Genomic DNA, 26,534 nt, shown 5'->3' with positions numbered 1-26,534 from the left:
AGCGAGCAATAAATCTCTTTTAATGAGAATGAAGCGGTCGAATGCAGCGTGGCAGCTAGATCTATGTATAAAAAAAAATGTTTTTCTCCCGTTTTTTTTTTTTCGCGAAGCTCGCCTCTCACTTATACATCTAGCGGAGCACTTTTACGATCCGACGTTGGCATTAGATTAGTCGAAGAAGAAGAAGAAAAAAATTCCGATGAAGAAATCGATGCGCCGTCGCCGCCGCCACTAACACAGCCGTTCATCGTGCGAGGCGCGCGCGTGCATTATAATAAATATAATAATAATGAGCCCGCGATGGAGAGTGCGCTGCAACTCTTAGCGCTTGCCGCGCTATGTAGCACGGGCATAAATATCAATAGCGCGCTCGGCTCCTGCGCCCATTTATCCTTCCGCGCCATTTAGCCTTTTTCCATGCGCTATTAATTTTTATGACACTCGACGGCGCGAGCTTGCGAGCTTGCGAGTGGCTTGATTTTTTTTTTTTTTTTTTGGCGAGCCGTACGCGGTGCGTATCATATCGTTTTCCGTACTGCATCTGCGGTGAACGCTAGTCGGAAATAGAGAGGGCACTAATGGCTAGCTTCGGACAACAACCAAAAAAAAAAAATTAGAACCCTTTGATGTATGTGTTATACATCGGTGCGAACGTGAGAGCCGAGAGAGAGACTTACTTTTCGCGCGATATTGCACCGAGCGCGAGCTTGCGAAGGAGGAGGCGGAGGAGTAAGAAAAGTGGCGAACCTTAAATCTCTTCCCTGCGCGATGTACGCAAGCAAGCAAAAAGTCCTCGTAACGCCGCTGCAGGAGCGAATATTTCTCGTACGCAGAGGGTGACGGTTATAAAGCGTGCAATATACTTCTGACACGGTTACATGCAGTATACGCGGAGAGTGTATTCGATGGCACAATTTTTCGCCCCTCGAGATTGCGGACTTAACGTATGATTTATTGTACGTGTGCGCGAAGCTTAAAATATCCAGGACGAATAGGTGTACGATTAGCTCGTCTTTTGTGCCAATTAATTCGTGCGTTGATTTTCACGAATGCGTAATTATAAATTGCAAGTATAGCGTAGATAAAGATAAAAATTAACAGTCGAGAATTCACGCAGCGATAATTCCGGTACGACTGCGCGTATTATGTGCGGATTTTCAGATTAATGCGACCGTAAACTGCGCGAATGAAACGGAAATAAACACGACTTTTTAAAACCAACTGGAAAACTGTAATATTCGCGTATCCGATATCCATGATGTATCTGCAATTTCAAAGTGTATATAATACGTTTTTAAACTCGTGTCCAACGAGCAACTACGTCATTTATCGAGGCTCAAGTTAGTCGAGTTGTTTTCAAATATAATCGGTCGAATATGCAGCCAACTGTGTGCAAACAGAAGTGGATTGTGAAACGCGCCAATCACTCTATGGCGTGGACGGCAAATTTCGATGTTTTATAAGCCATGTGTGGATCTATTCGCTATAGATTTTGATGTCGTCTGCTGGGAGTTTTTTTTTTTTAAGTATTTAGTTTTAAAAGGCCCAAAAATTCCTTGAAAGAATTATCAGTAAATTTTAGATTGTTTCATATTTTGTAAGAACAATGTACCTATAAACAGATAAATCAGTAACTTAATTGTAAACATAATGATCATGAACGATTTTGAAAGATTCGCTCGAATACTGATCATGTTTATAGTAGAAACAAATTAGTTTGAATGTTGTCTTTCCCGAACAAACTATACTATATATAGAAGGATCCATCGTTTAATTTTGGTAACAAAATGATTAGAAGTGAGGAGAAAATCGAAGAAGTTGTCCCAAAATATAATTCAAGTGAACACGACATTGTTATTTCGGACGACAAACAAAAATTTGATGATATCTGTCAGGAGGCACTTAAGCTAGAATCGAGTATAATAACAAACGGAGATAAAATTCACAATGATCAGAAAAATTTCGCATGCGATAAGTGCGAAAAGAAATTCGAGTTTCGAAGTCATATGAATAGACATCAAATATCGGTGCACAAAAACCAAAAAGATTTGCAATGTGACAGATGCGAGAAAAAATTTGTGAAAAAATCGAGTTTGTTTACGCACCAAAAATTAGTACACAAAAATCGCGAAGTTTTCACATGCAACAAGTGTGAGAGGAAATTTGCAAATAAATCAACTTTATTCAAACACAATAAAATATTCCACGAAGTTTTCAAAAATTATTTATGTGAAATATGCGCGAAGAGATTTGTAAATAAACATAGTTTGCTCTTACATATAGCAACAGTTCATGAGGATCGCAAAAATTTTGCTTGTGACAATTGCAAGGACAATTTTAAGAAAAAAACTCATTTGCTCTTACACCTGAAGATAGTTCACGGAGTTCGGAAAGATTATGTATGCGACAAATGTGGGAAGAAATTCGGATATAAATGGAATTTGATTACTCACCAAGAAATAGTCCATGAAGATCGCAAAGACTATGCATGCAACAAATGCGAGAAAAAATTTGGAAAAAATTCGGACTTATTGAGACACAAAATGACAATTCATGAAGGTCGCAAAGATTATGCATGCGGCAGGTGCGAAAAAAAATTTGGACAAAAATCGAGTTTGTATGTGCACCAAAGAATAGTCCACGAAGGTCGCAAAGATTACGCATGCAACAAGTGCAGGAAGAAGTTTGGACAAAAATGGATTTTGGTTCAGCATCAAAAGACAGTACACGAAGGTAGTCAAGATTACGCATGTGACAAGTGCGAGAAAAAATTTGGACTAAAACATCATTTGCTCTTACACCAAAAAACAGTCCATGCGGGACGGAAAGATTTCGCATGTGACAAGTGCGAGAAAAAATTTACACAAAAAACGAGTTTACTCACCCACCTAAACACGGTACATGGAGGGCACAGAGATTTCGAATGCGATAAGTGCGAGCAAAAATTTGGAATGAAAAGTAATTTGACTAGACACCAAAAAGTAATCCATGAAGGCCGCAAAGATTTTGCATGCAATACATGCGAAAAGAAATTCGGACTAAAAACGAAATTGTTTTCACACCAAAAAACAGTACATGAAGGTCTCAAAGATTATGCATGCGACAATTGCAAACAGAAATTTGGTGATCCAAGAAGCGTGATCAGGCACAAAAAAACAGTTCACGAAGGTCGCAAAGATTTCGCATGCGATAATTGTGAGAAGAAATTTGGACAAACATCGCATTTGTTTCGCCACCAAAGGACAGTCCATGAGGGTCGGAAAGATTTTGCATGTGACAAGTGCGAGAAGACATTTGGACACAAGTCGACTTTGTTTGTCCACCAAAAGACAGTTCACGAAGGTCGCAAGGATTATGCATGCGACAAATGCGAGAAGAAGTTTGGACAAAAATGGAGTTTGCTTCAGCATCAAAAGACAGTCCACGAAGGTCGTAAGGATTACGCGTGTGATAAGTGTGAGAAGAAATTTGGAAAAAAGGTGGATTTGATCAGGCACCAAAATGCAGTCCACGATGATTGCAGAGATTACGCTTGTGACAAATGCGAGAAGAAATTTGGGGATCGAGGCAACTTGAATAAACACCAAAAAACAGTCCACGAAGGTCGGAAAGATTACGCATGCGACAAATGCGAGAAGAAATTTGGACAAGCGTTTGATTTGACCAGACATAAAAAAAAAGTCCATAAAGGTCAGAGCGTAATTTCGACAAAAATCACAAATTTGCTAACCTATTCAAAGACGGAACGAAAGTCGCAATGATTTTGCATGCAATAAATCGAAAAAAAAATTTAGACTGACACCGCATTTGCTCTTGCACCAAAACACAGTACACGAGGGTCGCAAAAATTTAGTATAGGACTTGTGCGAGAAAAAATGATGATTGACAATTGTAAATATGTATTGATACTTATGTTTTTCTAAAATTTATAATTAAACTTTTGTGCGATATCGTTGTGGAGTTAATTACTATTCTCGATGCATTCTTGGCCCACTTAGTGCATGTATTCATGCAACGATCAACCAAAACTGTGAATGAGGAGAGAATTTATTTGGCTACTGGATTTTCGATAAACCTTATGGGATAATATCCGACCCTGACAAACTGATTATATCTACTACAAGAGATGTGCTTATAGTAATACGATATGTTCTATATATAAATATGCTTCTATATGAAAAACCCAACGGTAGAGGAAACCATATAATAAACTAATTTAAGCCAAAAAATGTTTTTTTAAATTTCTTTGGTATTATTAAAAGCTCTTATAATTGTTTTCGAATGGTGGTAAATGAAAGTTTGCGGGGACCGGCGATCTTTCCCTAATCCACCACTGTAGATAACTATAAATGCATAAATATTTTTGTAGAATAAAAGCAATTTCCATCATCGTAATCGTCGATTTAAAAAATGTTAAGTATCCAATTAGGTTGTTCGATGCATAAAAAAATAGCAATGCAAAAGAAAAAACTTTTATAAAAGAAACATGTCACAAAACTACGCTATATTTAAAAGGAAATTCAATTTATCCTTCAATAACAAAATTGCTCGACTGATTTACAGTAAAATGGAGTTTTCAAGCTTACGACACTCTCAATACCTTTGAACTCATAAAATAAACGACTTCATATCATTATCTTTCCAAGTAATGACTTTAACGACGGATACATGCTTTCGAAAAACTCGTAAGCGCCTTGAATTTGATTTGATATCAAACGAGCAATCTCACGATAGTTCGATCGAAAGCGCACAAAAGTAATCGCGAGCTGATTGAGAAATTCAGCTTCTCAAAGAGAATTTCCATTGTTTCGAAGTTTCTCGCTCTTCTCGCCCATATAAATCGAGCGAAAAGCAAGAAAGACTCAACGCGCCCGAGGGAGCGCGTAAAGAAACAAAAGGATCTCGGTCCTCTTGTAAAAGAGTAATCCAATATCGCGTCGAGAAGTTAATATCGTCGCTTTGTGCTATGTATATAATCATACGCGCACGAACGAGCTTAAATAATATCGCGCGACACGAGTCTTCGAATTTCCTCGCACTCGATGCAATTTTCAAATTACACGCACGAAAACCAAACAATTTAGTCAAACGGAAACGATCAGCTGCACCGCTGCATTTCAAGGCTCGAGTGTCGTTAATGTGCTCGAGTACATATTATATACCTATATATGTTATGGACTCGTGCGAGCTCACGTCGGTCGGACGGTCGCAGGCGATGCGGTCGAGTAGATAGGACACGGAGTGCGATCCTGCGGAAAATGAAGACGTTATATTATATACCAGCCCAGAACAGGTGTGCGAGAGTGTGTGTGTATATATGTATCTATAAGCCTCCTGAATTGCGCAATTGTGCCCGGAGAACGACCCGAACCACGACTATATACGGGCTTGTTTACTCGGCGACAAAGAGCCTAATAAGATTGGCTATATATACCGCGGGCGTAGTGCTGCAGCGCGTCGACACAAGCAATTAATCGAGCAAACGATTTTCCGCCTGCGTGTATACTTTTTAATTAAAAGAGACGGAGCCGAGCGAAGAGTCGATGGAGATGTCGCGCTTACGCTAGCGTCAATCGTTAAAGTGCGTGTCTGTGCTGTGATACAGATTTCAATCAAAGCCTCTGCTCCCCTCTATATATATACTGTAAAATCGACATGTTGCGCAACTGTGATTCCTTCGCTGTCTCTCGACGTGTATATATACCCAATCAAGAGGGAAAATCATCGAGCGTAGAGAGGGTTCGTTCCCGATCTCCCGCCCCCGCGCGCTGCCGACGGCGACGTGGAACGATAAATCGCTTTCGAAGCATCGATCAAGCTACGCTCTATACTGTGTTTTTTTTATACGTACTTTCTTACTTCTTTCTACTTCTTTTTTTTACTTCTTTTTTTCGCTGCGCTGTGCGACGGCAGCAGCAGCAGCAGCAGCAGCAACTCAACGAACTCCCTGCGGTATAAACACTCGTCCATTCGGCTGCAGGAAAATAGGTTTTCGATCTGGTCAACCGACCGCAGGAGCTGAAGTCGTGTTGGTACACGTATATCCCCTTAGCAATTGCATCGTGTATATATAATAAATGCATCGTCCATCTCTTTCTCGAGCTATGCGGGCGCTCGTATTTTATTTATTTATTTCTTACTTCACCTGTCGCGACGCTTTTTCTGTCTCGTCTCTCCTGATTTTATACCGGCGACCCCATTAATTGGATAACTCGCAACCCTGCGACCATTTTCGCGCTTTTATTTTTAGAAAATTTTCCGCTTTTCCACGTCTAATACCTATTGTATACTGTTATACGAGCGTGAAAGCGCGCGACAACTACGACGTCGACGCAAGTCGCGCATTTCCTCGGCCATCTCGAGTGTATTCATCCTCTTGTTGCCTATTTTACCTGAATAATGCATTCCATTATGCGCCTCGCTCGGGCTTTTCTTTTTTCTTACATATATATGTGTGTATGTATTATGTGCTCCCCGAGTGCTGTATAAGTTGATGTTGCTGTTGCTTTTCCGAGCAATGTGTAGAGCAGCCTCCTTTCTTGCTCGTCTCTAAACTGTTGTTGGTTTTTTTTTTAACCCCTTACCTTAGCCGCTGCGCGCAGTCGTATATTCTTATAATTTTCTTCGCCGTACTGCACTCGCGAGCCACTGTTGATTTCTGTTACGATGTCGGAAAAATAAAATATTATTCCTGGTTAGGAAGAAAAACATCGAGTCGGTTACGATTGCTCGAGGATGTTTATAAAACATTACGTATATCTGCTCTATGTTTTAAAAATTATCAAAAAAAAAAAATGTCTAAACTCCAAGTAGTGCAACAAAATTTGCGGGGCTTCGTAATACTCAACTAAAAGTATGTTGTTTTTTTTTCTCTCTCGAATATGTTCTACAGCGCTCCTTTCTTTGTTTCGCGAACTTCATTCAGCTGCACAAATGCGAATAATGTAAACGAAACTTCTTTTTACGTACCTGCACAGTTTCAAGAATTTTTTCTTTCGCCCAGAGTTCACCGACCATACGTATTTCATATCCCATTCATCCAAGAGTTATGCAGTAAAAAAGCAACTAGAATCAGAAATTAACTTTGAACAGTAAAAAAATGATGGAAACGTGTTATGTATCCGATAGAGCTAAAAAGTTTATTATACTCGTTTTATTTATTTCAAAAAGGAGCAATGACGAGTCAGACAAGGCGTAATAAAACAAGGATTTTTTAAAAATTGTTCATTCGGTACATCACATCACGAACAAATGAAATGCTGTAATAGATTCAAAAAAAATTATCAAAAAGAATCTGATCATTTAGGAAAGCTGCTAGTAAAAATCAAACTCTAATCAAGTTATTATCACCAAAAAATGTACAGAGCTTCCTTCAAATTTCAACTAGTACCCTTTTCAACTAAGGCACTATAATTTATAATTTTGAAATATGACAATATCTCATTTTACGATCATTCATACATAAAGATAAGAACAACTAAATTTTCAACTCTTTGCCAATACATATAATAGGCAGCTGGTTTTTTTTCATCGTGATTCCTCAGGCACGGCTTGGATTGTACATCGGCAGTGCATAATGCGCATAAAAATTTTGCCTCGCGTTGCTCTAGCGGCAACGTCGCGTCGGCTCGTCGCGTCGCCCATCATAGACTATAAATAGCTATATTGTATCGGCTTCATTCATCCGCGGTGCTGCGCCGATCGATTTTGCCTGCCTCTAAAATATAAAATATAAAATACGCGTGCGGACGCGCATCCTATACATAATGGATTGGGCGCGCAAAAGTGCCAGTAATTATTAGCCGCCCATAATGGCGCGATATGACTTTTTATCGGATGGATTAAAGACGGATTCGATGAATAAGTGAGAGAGAGAGAGAGATGGTACGATGAGAGAGTCAATGCCTAGAAATTCTCAAATTTCTGGAGTATGTTGGCGAGTAGAGTTCAAGGCGAGGATAAAGAGCTCATCACAACTGACAACGATGGAATTTTCATTTCGGGGGAACGTTCGGGTTTGAAGCCTGATTGTTTCACGTTTATGCGTACAGAATTACATTTCAGGCGGGTATATAACTCGCGAAGTAAAGCTACGCGTGTACATGTTTTAAGATACGATGCAATACCATCTAACAGCACTCATCGAATTAAGTGCAATCCGAATTTACTTTCAATTTCACAAAACCGTCGCGTCGCTTTTTTACACAAAAACGACAAGTATGTCTTGCGGGTACACAGTATTATTATAAATCCGCCATCTAGCGTCAAATAAATGAATCATATGGTCAGGCGAGCTTATTATAATTTGAATTTCATACACAAAAAATGTATAGCTTTCAAATATCGCGCTTTTGATTTAGATCGTGTAATGTACGAGTGAACCAAACTTTAAATATTTTACGAAGTCTTGGTGCATCTTGCGAGTAGCCTAAATCATCATTCAAGAAACATTGTTGAGGATGAAAAATAGAAACCGAAACGAAAGTTCTTTTACACGCTCTGAAATTCAGCTCATTATCTAACTGTTATATTCTTGAAAGCTCTCGGCTCGCTTTTCGACGCACCGAAACTTTGTCTACTTATGAAAAAAATATAAATAAACATACACACGCTCTCTCGCTCTCTCGCGCTTCATTTTTTTTTATTTTTTTTTTTTTTTTTGCACGAAANCATTTTTTTTTTTTTTTTTTTTTTTTTTTGCACGAAATCCAAAGAAAACGAGAGCTCGGGGCGCGAAACTGCGGCTTTGCGAAAGCCCGCCAACGCTGGTGTCGGCACGCGCTCCACTTGAAGCCCCGCGTGCCGCCGCCGCCGTCGCCCCGCTGCTGTTGTATCGCGTATACATCGCATGTGCGTGCGTGCCGTGAACTCGTTACTCCTTCGCGGTCTCTCATGCCTATATATATTTTATATACACGTACTCGCGTGCTCCCTCTAAAGACTCGAGGCTCTCGTTCACTCGACCCGCGAAGCAAGTTTTATATTTTTCAAACACTGGGGGGCAAAAAATTAGAGGGAGCAAATATTATTATTTTTGTTTGTTTCGTTAAAGACCTTATGCCACGCGCGCAAGATCTTTACCGATAATATACGCACTGTACTTATTTATGATATAATAACTGGGGATCGTAAAGAACTGCGTACGGAAGAAAGTTGAGCATAATCTTGACTCGTAAACGCGCTTTTTAAATTTTATTACAGTTTTATAAGGGAATAATTCTTGAATAACATTGACCAAAGGCTTTTCGCGTGGATTGCCCTCGTTGATTACATGTGCACTCTCTGAGTTTCAAACATGATAATCCAAATTTCGTTTAGTATAAAGAAAATCTTACTGCAATCGTCGCATTCAGGATGTACTTCGCCATTTTGATTTATAAATCTATATGTTCTTCAGAAGTTTTCATCGTAATTATATTGTTAATTTTTACTTTCTCATTTCAGATCTTATGTTTACTTTAAAATTATGAGAATTGATTCGTATTTATTAGATCTATATTATCAGCGCTCGTAAAACGCATAATCTCAGCTTTTTTTGCCGTTGATTCTAATTCAGATGCTTCTTCTATCGATCGCCGATTTTTATTGAAACAAAATATTACCATGCGTGGTTTATAATATTTTCGTCCTAATTTATAGATTTTTTAACATTCTGAAGCTTGAAAATAAACAGCGTAAAAATTGTCTCATCATACTTTCATCTGCAATTTGAATATCTTTCATCGCTTAATGTTCCTTCAGTAACGCTTCGACATTATAAATGTACGCTCTCGCCGCTTATCAATACTGCAAAAGTAGCTCTCGCTCGTTCGCCAACGACTGTTGGACGCGTGTGGGATGCCGCGCGTGCCCGCACAGCAACAACAACAAAAAAACTTTCCGAACAATATAGCCAAGCACGTCGAGCGCGCAATAATTCATCTTGGCCGTGCGAAGTCTCGTGCAACCCCGGCTCCCTAATTCACTCCGTGTGCTGGGGTGGGGGGAGGGTGAGACTCCGCGTCGTGACCACAGAAGTATCAAATCTCGCGCTGCGTCTCGTGGAAAACTCATCCAGAGAGTGCAGCGGCGCAGCGAACGAGCGATACGTTGTATATATGTGTAATACACCAAAGTTCTATGTTGCAGCTATACCCTCCCTTAATCCGGTTAGCCTCGCTCGCGCTCACATACGTACACGTATTATTATACTTACCGAGTAAAAAAAAATGTACGTACGTGTGTACTCAATGTATAAGGCACACAGCTCCTTTTTACGATCCATACTTCATTCCAGCGTTTCGTGTGAGACGTGGTCATTTTGGGCAGGACGTAGTTTTTTTTTACTGTGTCGCGAGGGCATTGCTTCGCGGCGCGGCATTACATCAGTTTTCGAAGTTTGATCTCGTCGTAAAAGAAAAAGGCGCGCAAGGAAGTAAAGCGAAGTTTCGTCTTGGACTTGGCGAATTTAATGGGCTTTCATAACTTTATACGGACACGTATATATGTCTCTCCCTCTCTCTTTTTTTTTATCATCGTCGTTCCCCGGTGCATGTATGTGACTTTTAGCAACGAAATTAACCTGTCCTCTACGTAGCTCTACTTCGAATGAAGAAGCTGGCGCTTGAATTGCCGTGTGAGGGGCCAACCAAAGCTGTACGCGCGAAATTGGGTACGAATTTCGAAATGAAGTGCGCTCGTGAAAGAAAGAACGAGGAGAAGAGCTTTTTAGCGTTTTTGGAGTGATGTAATCGTGAGTAAAAAAAATGCTCTCTATGGCATCGAAGTATTGGAACCATCTTCTTACAAGTCTTACAGCGAATTAACCATGTTTTTGTGCAGTAATAAACGCTTCGGCGATGAAAATGTATACACTGCCTAAATTCCGATGTAATCGTAAAAATAAAATCGTGTGATGAAACAGTACAGGAGAAGTTTTCCCTCGTCACGAAGCAATAAGCTATTTGACGCGTTTCGTTTTCAAATCCGATTTATTATTCGTTTTTTTTTTTTTAACAAAACGTGATTGAAACATGGCGAATTTTTGACTTGATACACATCAATTTTATGAAAAAATGTTATAAAATAAACGACTAAGGTTAGAGTCTGAGCTAAGACCAACTTAGGAGTTTTGTTGAATGACTTACTCATAACCGGAAAAAGGGGGTGGGAAAGTATAAAATAGGCATTTAATTCGAGTGGAGCTTTGCAAGACCTCTTTTTTCATCCTGTGACTGTTACCAAAGTGTTTCGAATAACCGTTTACACAAAAATTATGTTTATGTCCGTTAATCAAACGCTTTCCGTTCCTAGGAATATCGCTTCTATACACAGTATTCTTCGAAAAGTCGAGACCAAAAAGAAAAAAAGTAACCGCCTGACGCGCGCAGATTTTCCGCTAGCACGCAACACAAAAAAGATATAACGAAGAAGCAGAAGAAGAAGGGGGAAAAAAACAACAACAGGTAAATGCAGTTTGCAAAGTGCACCCGTGTGTGTATGTGTGCGTGTTTATATACGTGTGCATTCACGGCGGCGGCGGCGGAGTCGAGCTTCCGAGAAAAGGGAGTCATAAATCATGTTAGTTCGGGGAGCGCGCGCGAGCTGCAAGTCGAGAGCTTTACGAGGCCGACTCGTGCTCGAGCGATACTGGTACCGAACGCAGACACACACAGACATACACACACTAACACAAACTTGGCGCATCGCGTATTCATGTTTACTGCGTCCGTTACATGTATTATACATGGCAGAGTTGATACTATACCGAGGCATTAGTAAACTGCAACGCGCTGCGCCTTGGAGCTCTCTCTCTCTCTCTCTTGGTACCGTTATACCGCTACTTTACTCCCCGAGGATGAGTTATGAACCTACATTATACATATTTATCGACGCTCGCGGAATTAAGTCTCGCGCGTTTTTCCGCGCGCGTTAGGGACCCGAGCGAGAAATTATATCGTGCCCGTGAGTACCTGACCCGATGATAAGAGATTACAAAAATCGAGGCATTTCTTAGAAAGCGCGAAGATCGACGCAAAATGAATTATATTATAGGAATCGACGCGCGGTGGAACTTTTTTTCCCTCGATGTGACGTTGTACGCGCGCGCGCGCTCGAAGAATCCGGAAAGATTCACTTCGCGCTCGGGGCTGCGACTGCACGCACGCAGAAAAAAAACAACGAGCAGCAGCAGGAGCTGCAAACTCTCAACACTGTGTCAAGCTCCGCAACGTGTTGTACGTCTCTCGTCTGCGCTGCGTATCGGCCGCGCACGAAACTCGGGCAGCTCGCGCGTCTTGTCATACGTGTATGTACGTGGACTATAATTTCTGTGCGAAACTTCGGAATCGTGCTCGAAATTCGTAATTACGATCGATCGATCTCTGGCGATACACTTTTTTTCTATATACATCTTTCTCTCGCTTTCAACGTCGTTGAGTACACGTACTTGTAGGCGAGGGGCACTTTTTATTGGGCGAATCGATCATTCAATGCGGATATTAGATAAGTTCGCAATCGCCACACATGAGAAATCGAACAATATGTTTGTGGTTCGTCGGATTTTTCTTTTCATTTTGCGTCCATGTGTGCAATATTCAATCGATCAGAAGGGCTGAAACTCTATAGTGGAGCTTCTTTATAAATTCGCTTAACTATACCCCTTAAAAGTCTTTGAAATATTTGTCCGAACAAGTAAATTAGCGACCACTTGCCTACTTAAAAAGCACAGTATCTTATAAACGTCAAAGAGAAAAAAAAGCTTGATATTTATTAAACAAGAAAGAAACAGGAGTAGCTGCGTTATGCGTCTTCCGAGCTTGCAAGCTTAACGAGCCCGAAAAGCCGCCTATAAGTAAGATGCCCCCATTAAAGTCGCTCCCGCTCGCGCGAGACATACAAGTTCATGAAGCGCTTCGAGGTGCGTGTATGCACTAACGAGGGCAGTATCGTTTGATAAGTGTACAATTTTGCAAGCGACGCGTCCCTTGGGGGATTACGTGAGCACATCACACGAGCTTTTTGCTATAACTTGTATAATGTCGCGTAGTTTACGGATATACGCCGCGTCGGTGGCCTCGACGCGAACTCATACTTGCCGAATTTACGAGTGAGAGCTGAAAATCGTCGCTCAGAGGTTGAGTCGAAAAATTCATTTACAGTGACGCGAATAAACAAAGTCGGCACGTCCTAATAAGCCGTATAAGTCCTCATCATAAGAGCGGAGAAAAACGATAAACTCGAGTGCTCACGAGCGCCAGGCATCCCTTTTATTCGCAAAAATGGCAATTATTATATGTTGCGAGTACTGTGTATCCGCCATCTGGCGCGTGAAACAACACACAGACACACACTGTCGATTGATGCAAATGAAACGTATACATACGTACGGGGTATGTAGTCTTTCATCTGCTGCCGTATTACAATCGATGAGATTCAATGTTGCGCGGCGCACGCGTGTGTCACAACGTTGCCCTATAGACTCGATACCTATATAATACGTATCTACGCGAAGCAAAAAAGAAAATCCGACATCCTTGAACTATCGATTGGCCGTCGCAGTGCCAAGCTTCGATTACACGAGAGAGCATAAAAAAAAAGCAATACATGCTTGTAACTATCGAGGCCCTGTATGTAGTTATCATGTCGATTAGAAAAAAAAAGAATTGTAACCTTGTATGCAAAATGAACGAACGACGGTGTCTCTCTCTTGAGTTATTACACGAGTATTTTATTTGGTTAATGCATGCGGTTGATAAATATTGTCGTGAATTTAATCTAGTTTACAAACATGATACAATCAAAACTATCGCTTCGAACTTACGCACGGATGTGCTTTTTAGCTAAGGAGATACCGATTCTTCGGCGACGTTTCATTTATAACTATTAAGCGCATTTTAAAAGACCTAAAAGTGATCATTGAATTGTTTTAAAAAAATGTAGATGAGTTTTCAGCAACTGTAAGTACGATGAAATAGCACTTTGCATCTCCGCCACCAGGTGGCGAGTACCTTTTCCGTAAACCTGCAAGTGGAAAAATAAAAGAAATCGTATAAGTTACAGCTCAGTCTCAGTATCAGATCAATGCTCTCTATACACTTGTGGAGTATATGCGGGAATAAGTGAGATCTCGGGGTCTCGAGGAGGTCGCGAGGATGACCGCTCACTAAATTGCTTTAACGAGGTTATTCTTTATTGGCGAGATGTCTACAGTAGCTCGGCCTGAACAAGAGTGAGTCCTACAGTACGCTCCCGCTCTCTCTGCGCCGTCTCGCGGCGCGCTGCAGAGCGAGGAGAGGGGAGTATCCCCACATATATAACAGAAAAAATTACCACTACAGGTTTTTCCAAAATGAAGTGATGAGAGCTAGCTTGAGAGTCGGTTCGGTCTTCGGAGATGATGTTGCCTGGGGAAAGACGGACGGGTCTCGGAAATAATATAGAGAGAGACGGTTAAATTCCTCTGCTCTCGAGTCGAAGTCTCGAGAAGCTCTGCTATAAATTTATTTCAATTGTGCTTACAAACTAAAACCGTTACATCTCTTTCTCTTATTTTCGCACGCGTTTGTTTACAAATTGATCAATCGTCGACGCGTACCGGCGCCTTAACTTACACATACATCAGAAGATAAAAAGTCGTAAGATTGTATTTTAACATTGCTGGGGCTCCACTGAGTCAGTCTGCTGAAAAAAAAATGTAAACGATATTACGTTCGGTTGAAAAGAATTCCGAGGTCTTGTACATATAAATTCTAATTTCGTATGAAGAAGAAATGGAGATAGTTAAGCATCGAGCCTCAACGCATTCCTCTTATGGACAAAAATGTCAGTCGCGTCTTGCGAGTCTGCGGTATCATTGCACGCCTGCCATCTGGCGTTGAGTCAATGAACCGTACATGAAACCGAGAGATCAATTTTCCATGTCCAATAAATGTAATTCGATACTGTTAAGAGGAATAACGCTTAGACTGAAATTAGCGATACGGCTAAAACAAAGCTACGAAAACCTCACGAAGCTATCTCGAAAAATAGCAAAATGCGGTCAACTAACAACGACGACTGAAGATAAGCAGTACATGTCACCTTTGGAACTTTCACATTCATATTTTCTCGCACTCCGACGTGAATTGATTTTTTTTAACTCGTACAATAAAAATGATGGAAAAAGTACGGACAAAAGCCCTATAACCGACGCTCGAACGCGAGAAAACGGCCGATCGGCACGAAATTTGCCGCTTCCACGAGTGTATACAGTGTATAAACGTCGTCGCGTGCTCGCGCTCGAATGCAACTATGTGTTACACGCGTTATAATAAACCCTCGCTCTCCCGCCTCCCCACGCCTTCGGCAGCTCCACAAAATACATACACCGTAAAACGTATATATATGCACGGTCAAAAAGCTCGTCCGTATGTGTACATAATTCATCCCTCGCGGCTCGATAGTTGTAACGTAGTTTATAACGGTTCTCGGGCGAGGCGTACACACGATCGCGAGTTCATCGGCTTCTAAATAAGCTGGCGCGCAGTCGTGGTAGTGTGGCAGTGGCGGCAGCAGTGCATCATGCTATATGACCAGTGACGCGTGATTAATAAAGACTCTCAGCCCCTCTTCGTACTCCGCTGCCAGCTGAGCTTGTATACGCTACTACTACTACTACTATATATCGATCTCTTTGTGCGCGCGGGTATAGAAAGCTCGAAAGCTACATTATAATCTGGGATTATTTCTCGGCTGCGCGCTGCTCGGTTGTAATTCGCAAAAGAAGTTTATTACGTATAGTGGCTTTCGTTTAGCTTATATGCATGTATACGTATGCGCCGGGGAAACAGTAATTTCGTTATTATTATTATTATTGTTATTACCTTCTTCTCTCTCTCTCTCTTTTTTTCAACATCAAATTGCTCGAGCCAAACCCGCGGGTAAGCTAACGAGTTTTCCTTCTTTTCTCGTCCGATCGAATTTCCAGCGTTGAGCGTATACGTCGTTGCTCGAGCAATTACGCCGTTCATTATTCAGGCCCCGCGAGCCTCAATTACTGTATATCTTCGGCTTCGACGGAGTGAAGCAAAATACGTGTCCGCGACGAGAGCTTAAAATCCGCCATTGCGTGTTTACACATATAGCATCGATAATAATCGTGTACGCGCACGATTATAGCGACGTGGAAATCGGATTATCGCGATTTTCATACGTTTCTGGAATGTGAGTTCGCATTCCCGGAAGTACATTGATTTCAATTTTTTTCGTGATTTCCGATTTGTTTCACCTAAACAGGACGACCGGACCGGATACATGCGAAAATGATTATTTAAAGGCAAACATTTATTTCTATCGTTAAACTAAAATAATTTAAATATTTTGAAATATAATAATTTAAACATTTTGATTGAAAATTTATGGTTTAATATTAGTTCAGTTTTTGTCTCACTTAGCCCAAAAAATTCACGAAAATTAAATGGCAATTAGTGTCCATCTTTACCACTAGGTGGCGAGTACCTCGATTCTTAAATCTGCAAGAGGCAAAGTCAAAATTATTGTATAAGTCATTGTTGTAAAATGCATAAATTATTGTTAATGAAACGATCTGTGTAACAGAGTTAGGGAGCTGTATTATCGGGACAATTACTTCGCCGGATTTTACACGAATCGTTGTAATTTGTTACCCATAATAGAAAGAAGCTTTACTTGTCCCTTATGGGCAAAACATATAACCAGTGACGATTTATGGAGCCCGCCACGGCACGGAGGCGGCAAATTTTGGAACGAATGATAAAATTGTTTATTATAAATGTGTATAAGGATATATTTACTCGGTATTTTTTATGTGAACTTGATGTTATTTATTGAAAGTTTTTTTAAAAGTATTTAGTTTTAGAACAACATACGAACAGATAAATCGGTACCTTAACTGTATATATCGTTCTTCGACACACTGATCCGAAAGATTGAGCCTTATTGAGGACTGAACGATACGGCAGCGCCTCTATACGCATTCAATGTTAATTTACATAAGAACTAGAGGAATAGGGCATGGCGTATTTTACCCTATTACTCTAGTTCTTATGGGACACTCACATTGAATACTGAGAGACGCTGAGGTATCGTTCAGTTCTCAATACTTATTATCAAATATCATTACAATTTTGTTCATTGACATTACGGTGTTTTATTTTTGAACCAAATCTTACGTACTACTGATTACTACTCTCTGTTCATTTTTTGACTATTTAGTTCTTAACTTTTAAATAATGAAACTCACGCGACGTATGAACTCATGTAAAACCCGAGCTCCAGGTACAAAAAAATTGGTATTCCTTTTTACCTTTGAACGAGCTCTATACGTATCTCGCGCTTCTACATACCCGTGCTTATAGAAGCAGCTCGCTCGCTATATCGCAGAGCAGTGCGGCGAATACAGGCGCGTAGCGCAAAAACGCGAATCGATATCGCCGAGCGGCGGCTGACTCATCGACGCCGTCGTCGGGCAGTAGTGTATAGAAAACTTTTTTTCTCCACGCCTGTCCACGACTATTTTCTTTTTTTTTTTTTCCTCGACGTTTATTTTTCTGGTAAATTATAGAATAGATCTATAGCTTGGTTAACGCCGAGCGCGCTCGACACGTGTACCTCCGAGAGAAAATGAGAGAGAGAGATAGAGAGCTTTTATATTTATCAGGCGACAGGTCGCGCGTTGTTTTTGCCGGTACTGAACTTTGAATTTCATTTAATTTGCATTATAGAGCGGTTCGTGTGTGTATTTTAATTCGATCAATTGAAATTCACTTTATCGAGAATATTGAACAGTTTTTTTTTTCGACTAAGAGCTTTTAAAAATATCGTAAAACGATCGATTGAAGTTCAACTCGGTTACCCTTTCTACAGCACGGGAAGAGTTTCCACTTTTTTTTTACTCGAAATAAATACCAGACCTTTCGAAGCGGATAAAAAAAATAAGGTTTGGCTACAAGCACTTATGCACACGCGAAATGTGGTTCACTTCTTCGCAGCTCGCAACTATATACACTTACTTTTTGTTCTCGCCACCGGCGTTCCCGGTATCTCCGGGCGAAAAAAGCCCTCGACGCTGTAACGCCGAAAGCGTGTCCGAACTTTGAAACTCCGAGCTTCTTCTTCCTCGTTTCTTTTTTTTTACAAAATTCGAATCTAGACTCCAGCTAGACACGGTAGTCTCGTCTTTTTTTTTCTTCGTCGTCGCTTGGCAACCTGGCTTTATTTTTTACATTTTTTTTTTTTTTTTTGGAAAATTGCTCGTCTCGCGCGACTCGCACCCGAGTCAATGCAAAGTTTCTCTCTCTCTCACTTTCTTTCTCCCTTCGGACCATGCATTATACGCTTTATGGAAGCGATACGCCGGCTTCCGCGTTGAAGTCGATTCTCGCGCCTCGGTGAGCTCACGGGCATTAGCGATTCGAGGCAGTGGTTTATATATCAAAAGTACTTTAATAATTTGACCTTTCAATTTACATTTTAAGCTGCCTCGCGCAGAGGCAAGTGCAGCACGCCGGGAGAGGAAAAGTTTTTTCCCCCCCGTCGGCCGCGCGCACTGGTAACTAATTTTCTTCTTCATGTGAAACGATTGTTTGAGCTTTTCGACTGAACTTTCTTACTCGCTTTAAAATCCGGTATAAAATTACCAACTCGTATACAGCAGCAGCAGAAGTAGCAGCGAGAGTAAAACTCGAGAGCCGCGGCTCGAGTCTTGTAATATATATCCTGCAATTAAGATACATATCTTTTATACTTTCCAATCGAGTTTTCCCAAGATTTACGTTATATACATACATAAACTCGAATTCAAATTGATGTCATGATTATTTACGCACGCATCGACTAACCGGCAACCTTAAATTTTGGCAGAGAACGGCCTGCTCTCCTTCGAGAATCCGAACTACCACCTGGACCCGGCGCGCCTCGACGACGCCCTCAACAGCAACGAGAGCAGCAGCGGCAGCAGCTCGCTCTACGACGAGCTCTATCGCGAGCTCTGCGGCGTGCATCGCAACAGCGGCGGCGATCAGAGCGGCGGCAGTGCCCGGGGCGTCCAGGCCAGGCGCGCCTACGCCAGCCTGGACATCGGCGGCATGGGCGTGGACGTGACCCAGGGCCCGATCATCGTCAAGGACGACCCGGCGAGTCTCGACGCGGCGGACAACAGCGAGAATCACAATCTTGGGTGAGTAGTGCGTATAGAACGTATAGGATGGGTTAACTTTTTTTTTTTCGACGAGTGAAACAACTGATGACGTTTTAGACGAATATAGTAGTATGGTATGTCTGTGACGTGTATATGCGAACGTTTTTTTGTAACATTTTCGAAACAATTTATGACTATAGAGCACGGATCTTCACACATACGTGCGTGACACTTGGGGGGTTTAAAATCATGAGCTCTGCGCGTGCCAAGTGTAATGATGCAAATTAGAGCTAATGGAATTCGCTCATGCAGTATATAATATGTAGTATGTAATCGTTGGGCGAGCAACGCGAACGTCATTCCCACCATAAATATAAATCACTGACAAGCTCGAGTCGTCGCCTTCATTACTTACTCTAAATATCTAATGAATCACTCGAGCTGAGCTCCCATAGGAATATAGATATATAAACTATATTTTAACGAATTAGAGCTGCAGCGAAAGTTGAATATGTGCACGCAAATATGTAAGTCGAGTTCTCGTGGAGTTGGCGCGCTCCAAACGACACTTTCTTACGCACCTCTTTTCGTTTTTGAACTCGTATTCGAGCGATTCGCATATTAGAAGCTCAGCTGTGTTAAATTTTTCGTCCACTCGTACAACACACGCGACAGCAAGAGAGACAAAAGCGTTCGCGCGAGATACATATTACATCGCTTACATCCGATTCGTGTCGTTCTCAGCGCGCGAAATCCAGCTACTTTGGGAAACGGATCTCGGTCGCCGCGCGCTGCCGCGTTGATTCATCCGGGGACGCCCGCAGAGCCCTGCGCGCGTCCGCGTAAGTGTACGCGCCGAGCCAAGGTTGTTCGAAGGGATAGACGCAGAGCGAGAGAGTTGGGTAATAGTGATTAACAAAGTTGGCAGAGAGATTAATCCAGGCGACGTGGAGCCGCGGCGTTACAGATATATTACACCTCTTCGCGTTTGGCCGGGCTAAACGCCCTGTGAAATATATGCCGTTATTCGATTAAGCTTCGAGGCTGCACAATTATGAAGTAATAACGTGTGCACGCATCCTTTTGTTTCGGTATTTTTGAAAAAAAAATATTAGCGGCTCGCATATCTCTGTGCGTGGTAACCGTATCCACAGATTGCGCTTATTGCTTGGATTAAAGAAGCGAAGTTTGTTTTGAAAATTACTTGTCGAGGACTGCTCATCGGATAGGTGAAGTTACTGATAATAATTAAATTGAAAAAGTTAAGAGGTCAAGTAGACTGATGGTAAAATACATACTTAATTGGCAGAGGAAAGCAGGATTAAAATATTTGAGCGAACATACTCGCGAAACCTATTTTCTTCTTTTTTTTACATCAATAACGAGTTTGACACTACATCGAACGCATTTTTTACGTGATCCCATGAGTTTGCTGGTAAGGTGCTAACTCGACTTTCGATAATACGATCATTCGCGAATGGTCTTTTTCGTGAGATTGAAGTAATTTTCTGCAATATTTGCGAAAAGTAGCTATCGATAAACCCCCCATCACTGTTTTAAAAGAGGATTTTTTACGAACATCGATGATCGCGTGCATCACTCGCTGAATATATGATAAAAAAAAAGAAGCGTATTCTTTTACGCCCACGCGCAAATTCATACTCCACGCGGACATTGAGAAAGGATGATTTGCTCGTGGGCTATTGGCCGCCAATCCAGCCGAAAAACAAACCGTTTATACAATGTAGCGACGCGAAACGAGAATAAACATCCACGACGTCGCAATCGTGAAAAGTACAAGACGAAAATTGTGAACAACATAATACGGTGTCATCTAATCGTAAATAAAGTCGTTATCTCTGTCGCAGCAGCAGCAGCAACAATGTCACATGCAGAGAAGAGAATTTCGATTTTACGAGACTGGTACATGCATGTGAAATGCTATGTATCCACGCACATAATGCAAGAGACGGAAAATGAGCCGCACTGTAGCGGTAACTGCGTTCAAAAAGGACTTTCGGGAGCTATCTCGGTGGTATTTCGCGGTTTGTCCTGCTATTTATGACTCTTGTTCCTCGTACTCGTTGCGAGGCGCGCCACAACTAGATCGTACTCGAGTCCCCGTGAGTCTTAGAAGAAATGCCATATTTTTTCGCCGTTTTTATAACGCTTTTTTAAATATTAATTAATTGCCTTAGTAATGTTTTATTTTGTATTAACCGTGTGTGTACAGTATCAAATCGATCGATCGTCGTACAGGATCAAATCGAAAAATATTAACTGAACAAAATCGCTGGTGATGATCGATTTCAAGTTATATCACATGAACATAAGAAACGATGCTTTCGATAATTGTTAGGATATCAATCGTATACAATTTTGTTCTATTTTTTAAATGCTTTTATTTATGATCGTCCTAACTTTGTTGCAGCTCCGATTCAAATTCGTTACTCTGTCATACGTTTCTAGCTGTTGCATAAGAAAATGCCGTGGTTATTTAAAGTATACATTTTAATGAGTATTTTGTTAATCGATTCTCCGTTTTGTACCCGATTGAATGTAAAAAAAAAATTATTGATCTTTTTCAGACATAAAAATGAAAATTCCGTAAAAGTATCACTTTAGCAAATCGAAAATTCTGACCGTCTGGATGTCAATTATCATAAAATGATTAATTGCATGCATAAATTAACGAGAATGTATTCAATTCAATTCTGCTGAAGCAAATTTCACTGCGTTTTCAAAGGCAACTTGTGATAAACCTAGACATAGAGAGGCACCAGCGGCTTCGATTTCTTCGTCCGTAAAAGCTTTGACATCTTCTTTCGATGAGACTTCCTCTTTCTCCATTTCTTCTGATAAAGGAAAAAATGTAACATACATTTTATCACTATAGACTTCAATAATTTTTGCTGGCCAGAAATACGAATTAAACCTTTTCGCCAACACCACCTCATTGGGAGAGTAACGGGAAAGAAATCCCTGGTCTACTCGTATTGGTACAACTGAAGAAGGGTCAACATGTTCCAATGGCATATCTGGCATAGGTGGAAGGGTCTCCTCGTCGTCAGTGATCACATTTATTGGATGATCTTCGATAAGATCGATCATGTTGATTGATAGTTCATCTTTATTATCCATCAGTTGATTAGCTTCAATAGCTTTATTACCTCTACAGAAAATTAAATGCAGTTTTTAAGTACATAATTGTATATTATTTTTAACATATTTACTTACATCAATTGAATCGACGCATTTTTTATATATTCGATCTCCTCAGAATCAATATCGATATTTTGTAAATATAAACGAATCGTTTCCAGATTTCTTTTTTTACACTGAAAAAAAGATCTAGCCGATTTAACTAAGGCTTCATTGACTTTCTCTTCTATAGGAATACCACAGAGTTTTTTATATAATGCGGTGATCTTAAAGCAATTGCCTACATAAATCTTTCCATACTCTTCATAATCTTGTCCAGGAAAAAGAACATATTCAACGCATACGACAGTTAATATCCCACGATTTATTCGATAAAGATTAGTTACTGTCAAGTATTCAATTGTAAAATTAAGAATCGCTTTTTTAAACTCTTCTAATTGTAATTTTAAAGGTCGTCTGTTGGGGAATTTTTTCATTCCCTCGCGTAGTATATCTATTAAAATTTTTTCGTTCTCTAAATCTTCTTCTTTTACTTCTTTGTTCTCTAAATAATTCACCAAATTAATAATAGCATCTGCCATAGGTTTTTTTTGAAAATATTCTCGATTCATAATATTTATTTGCAATGGAACATTGTTAACAGTTTTAAAAGTTTTATTATTATTTCTGGAAATTAAATTAAATGTTATGTATATAATTGTGGTAGGCATTTTCAAAATATTGACTTACATAAATTGAATCGACGCATTCATTATGTAGTGCTTTTCTTCTACATTAAGGTCAACAGTTTTCAAATAAGATCGAACTGTTTCTAGAGATGTCTTTTTATTAAAAAACAAGCCGATTTTAAAAAAAGATCTAGTTGATTTAACTATAACAAGGTCGAGTTCTTCTTCTGTTGTGAAACCACAATGTTCACGCAGTTTTTTATACAGTTTGGCTGCCTGATTATTGCTGCAGTCATATATTTGTTTATATTTTTTATGATCTTTATCAGGGTATAAGACATGTTCAACACAAGCGACGGCCAATATACCACGATTTATTCGATATAGATTAGTTTTCTTCAATTCATCAATTTTAAAAAAACAAAGAGTTTCTTTCAAGGCATTAATATCTTTTGTCGTAAGGGGTATTTTCTTTCCCATTCCTTTGCATATTATATCCTTCAAAATATCTTTATTATCTAAATTTTCTTGTGTAATTTTATTTTTATTCAAATAATCTACTAAATGTATAATATAAACTGCAGTACTTTTTTGACGAAAATACTCTTCCGTCATTAATCTATGCGGCATTTTTTTTCTTTTGTCAAATGCTCTGATACTGATGAAACTTTATATTTAAAACTATTGGACGTTGGATGGTTATTATAGATATTTAATTTTGAATAGATTAATTAATGCTACAATCTGAAGTGTAAGACGTTCGAGAATAATCGCTTTTCTGTCAATACTAACAGTCACACAAATTTACGCTTTGCTCCAGATCAACATTGCGTTTCTTCGCTCACACACCTTAATAAATAAACATCGCCAGAAGAATAAATATACCAAAACATAATTTTAACGTTCTTTTTGTCAGATTAATAATTTTGATATATTTAGCAATTCAATTTATAACAACATTTTTGATTAAATATCTATGGGCCAAATTGTCTGATCTCGAGGATACCCGAGCTTTCGTAAGATAATTTCAAAATATCCTGTGTAGTAAGGCTTACAACAATGTTTCGACGTACTTACGTCCGCAGCATATTGCCGATTTAAAAACCATATGATCAGTCAGTCTCAATCATACCAAACACTCATCCAATCGTAGACTTCCGCTCATACAGGTGATCTGCATAGTCAGCATTTGGATATGCTTGATTTTCTAAACTTTGATATGTCGTTTTAAAGCTTAAAAACGATTTCGTGATTGGTAGTACCGCGAACATGTATGTCAAGACTATTTTTACCGCCTCCGATGGTACTTTGCTATGATCATAAAAAAATGACTCATAAATTCACAACGAATGCCATTTATTGGCGTATGCCTTCTGATGTGTAACATTTTTCATTTTAACAAAAGGACCATTTTTTTACTTTCTTCTCTAGGGCATTATTTTCATAATAAAGAACCATTTTTAAACTAAATATTTTTTAATAAAAAAAACCCTTTTTTTTCAAAATTTTGTCTCCAAACCAATCGTATTAGTAAAGAAACTGGTTGAATGTTTTCGGGTTCTTGAGTTCGCAGATCGAACCGAAATGAAGCTATCTCTACTTTCTCTCTCTCTCTCTTTCTTCTCTCTGTACACCAGCTCTGCGCGACTTGTCTTTGGTAAAGCTATAAAGTGCATTGTGTGTCTGTGTGCGCGTGTGTGTAGCAGCAACGCAGGAAGGGGAGAGGGGCATCGATGAAGCTTTCGGCAGCTTCTTCTTTGTTTTTTGGGTCTCGCTGCAGAAAGAGCGCTTGAGCTGCTTCCACCTCTACACATATATACGTGAACTATTTGTTCGTCCGCTTCAGCGCATTTGGCCGGTGTGATCGCTGTGTATCAAACGTATATCTGTGTGAGAGTGTGTGTGCAAGTGTACAGAGCTTTGAGCGATCGATGTTATTGCTTGCCAATACAGATATACATCTCTATAAGCTCGTGTTCCAGTGAAAATTTCTAGGCATTTTTTTGAAAATAATTCTACAAAATTGCTATTAAAATGTTTCAAGACTTACGGGAACTAGAAGCAAGACTTCAATCGTTCAACGCTAACGTCGGACTGTTGATTTAGTCTAGCTTTTTCGAAAGTTATTTCTTGTGAGGTAGGAATAGCAATTGCTACTTCCGGAAATAAATTTTTGACAATTCTTATCGTTCGCGTAAGCAATTACTAAAGTAATTAATAAAATAATTGCTTAACTTCGAGGCGCTTATGTACCTACTTAACATAACTGAAGTGTAGTCTCGAATTCTAAGTATTTGCTTTCAAAAAATTGCTTCTATATACTACAATCGCTTATTGTATTTCAAGAGTTTGTTGAACTTTTTTTCCTTTACACATCGTACGAAACCTACGAGCGAAAACTGCCCGTTGATTTTTCGTTCGCGCTCGCGATGCAAGTCATAATAATACTTGGTCGATCGCAGCGTATACGCCGTACTCTGCGCGTAATCCTGGGAAAAGGGGAAGATGAATTTTTTTTGCACGCCGAGGGCTTATCCGCGCGGTGTATATAATGTAAGACTTCGTTATATCGAGCCTCGAGCGAAAATATGGGTCATTCCCTGCTCGGCTTGCCTTTGCGTGTCGCAAGCGGTCTATATATCTCTATATACACGTATACTTTAGATATCCTGCCGGAGATAACGCGGCGCAAAAGTCCACGCGTTTCGCTGAATAGGAAGGCAGAAAAAAATATGGATGAAAAAATGTTGTACGGACTGGCCTTATGTAACTATAAAAATTGAGCGTACGCCGGCACAGTTAGTTTGTATAAATTGTCGAGCTCGCGTATACGTATACCGTGTTATACTGGTCGAGGCTATAGGACGGGCGGCTTATCGAGTTTGAAATTAAACTCCCTTGTACGAGTTAACGTGGTGAGCTTTTTTTTCAAACGGATAGTAAGATAAAATTGATGAAATCTCGTAATTAAAATTTTTTTTTATAAAATAAGCTCTCGACATTAGTAAAATGAATTTGATTGCATTGTTCTCTGCTTAAAAATCATCCCCTCGTAATCAAACCAAATCAATCAAGCCCAGTGCGAAAGAAAAAAAAAAATTGCGATCGACCGAACTCACTTTGGAGTATGAAAATTGTCTCGCGCGCCACGATAAAGAAATTATACTCGAGTGCGCGACCCACAGTCATAAATTAATTTCCAACCTGTGCTATACGTATATCATTATTATTATATATACACGGCGCCGTAGGTACGATCGATTCCATACAATATATACAAACACACCGAGCCGGCGGAAATATCCGAATCCATCGTGCCATAAATTTCAATCACGCTCGCATTCATTCGCGTTAATTGCGTAATGTTTAGTAAATATAAAGTCTCGAGGGGAGGGGGATATAGCGAGAACGCGCGGATACATATTCGCGCGTAAACAATACGCAATGGAATAAATCCTGTATGTATACGCGCGTATACGCGAACTATATCCATTCGTTCGTTACGTTTGTTTGGTATGGTCTCGCGCTCTGGAAACGAAGAATTACGCGGGGCATCGTATCTCTTGTAT

General features: G+C 40.0%; 2 protein-coding genes across 4 annotated transcripts in view; one reads left to right on the top strand and one right to left on the bottom strand.

Annotated features, from left to right (window-relative positions):
• The window catches only part of LOC106656179 (protein Fe65 homolog), a 60,344-nt gene that overhangs the window by 13,139 nt on the left and 20,671 nt on the right, over positions 1-26,534 (top strand). For all 3 annotated transcript variants that reach the window (XR_001339476.2, XR_001339475.2, XM_014376892.2), the window contains exon 2: positions 18,859-19,174. Coding sequence is in view for 1 of the 3 variants with exons in the window: in XM_014376892.2 (XP_014232378.1) it covers positions 18,859-19,174 (316 nt within the window). In the remaining 2 variants the exon portion in view is untranslated. The remainder of the gene's footprint in view (positions 1-18,858; positions 19,175-26,534) is intronic.
• LOC106656187 lies at positions 21,535-23,789 on the bottom strand. The gene is made up of 3 exons (XM_014376899.2): positions 23,027-23,789; positions 22,373-22,963; positions 21,535-22,307 (listed from the first exon to the last, which is right to left on the bottom strand). The coding sequence occupies exons 1-3, from the start codon at positions 23,593-23,595 to the stop codon at positions 21,839-21,841; spliced, it is 1,629 nt and encodes a 542-aa protein (XP_014232385.2). The 5' UTR covers positions 23,596-23,789; the 3' UTR covers positions 21,535-21,838.

This window comes from Trichogramma pretiosum, unplaced genomic scaffold (assembly GCF_000599845.2).
Source record: "Trichogramma pretiosum strain Unisexual culture from Peru unplaced genomic scaffold, Tpre_2.0 scaffold40, whole genome shotgun sequence".
Taxonomy (NCBI): domain Eukaryota; kingdom Metazoa; phylum Arthropoda; class Insecta; order Hymenoptera; family Trichogrammatidae; genus Trichogramma; species Trichogramma pretiosum.
This window is presented reverse-complemented; position numbering and strand designations above follow the sequence as displayed.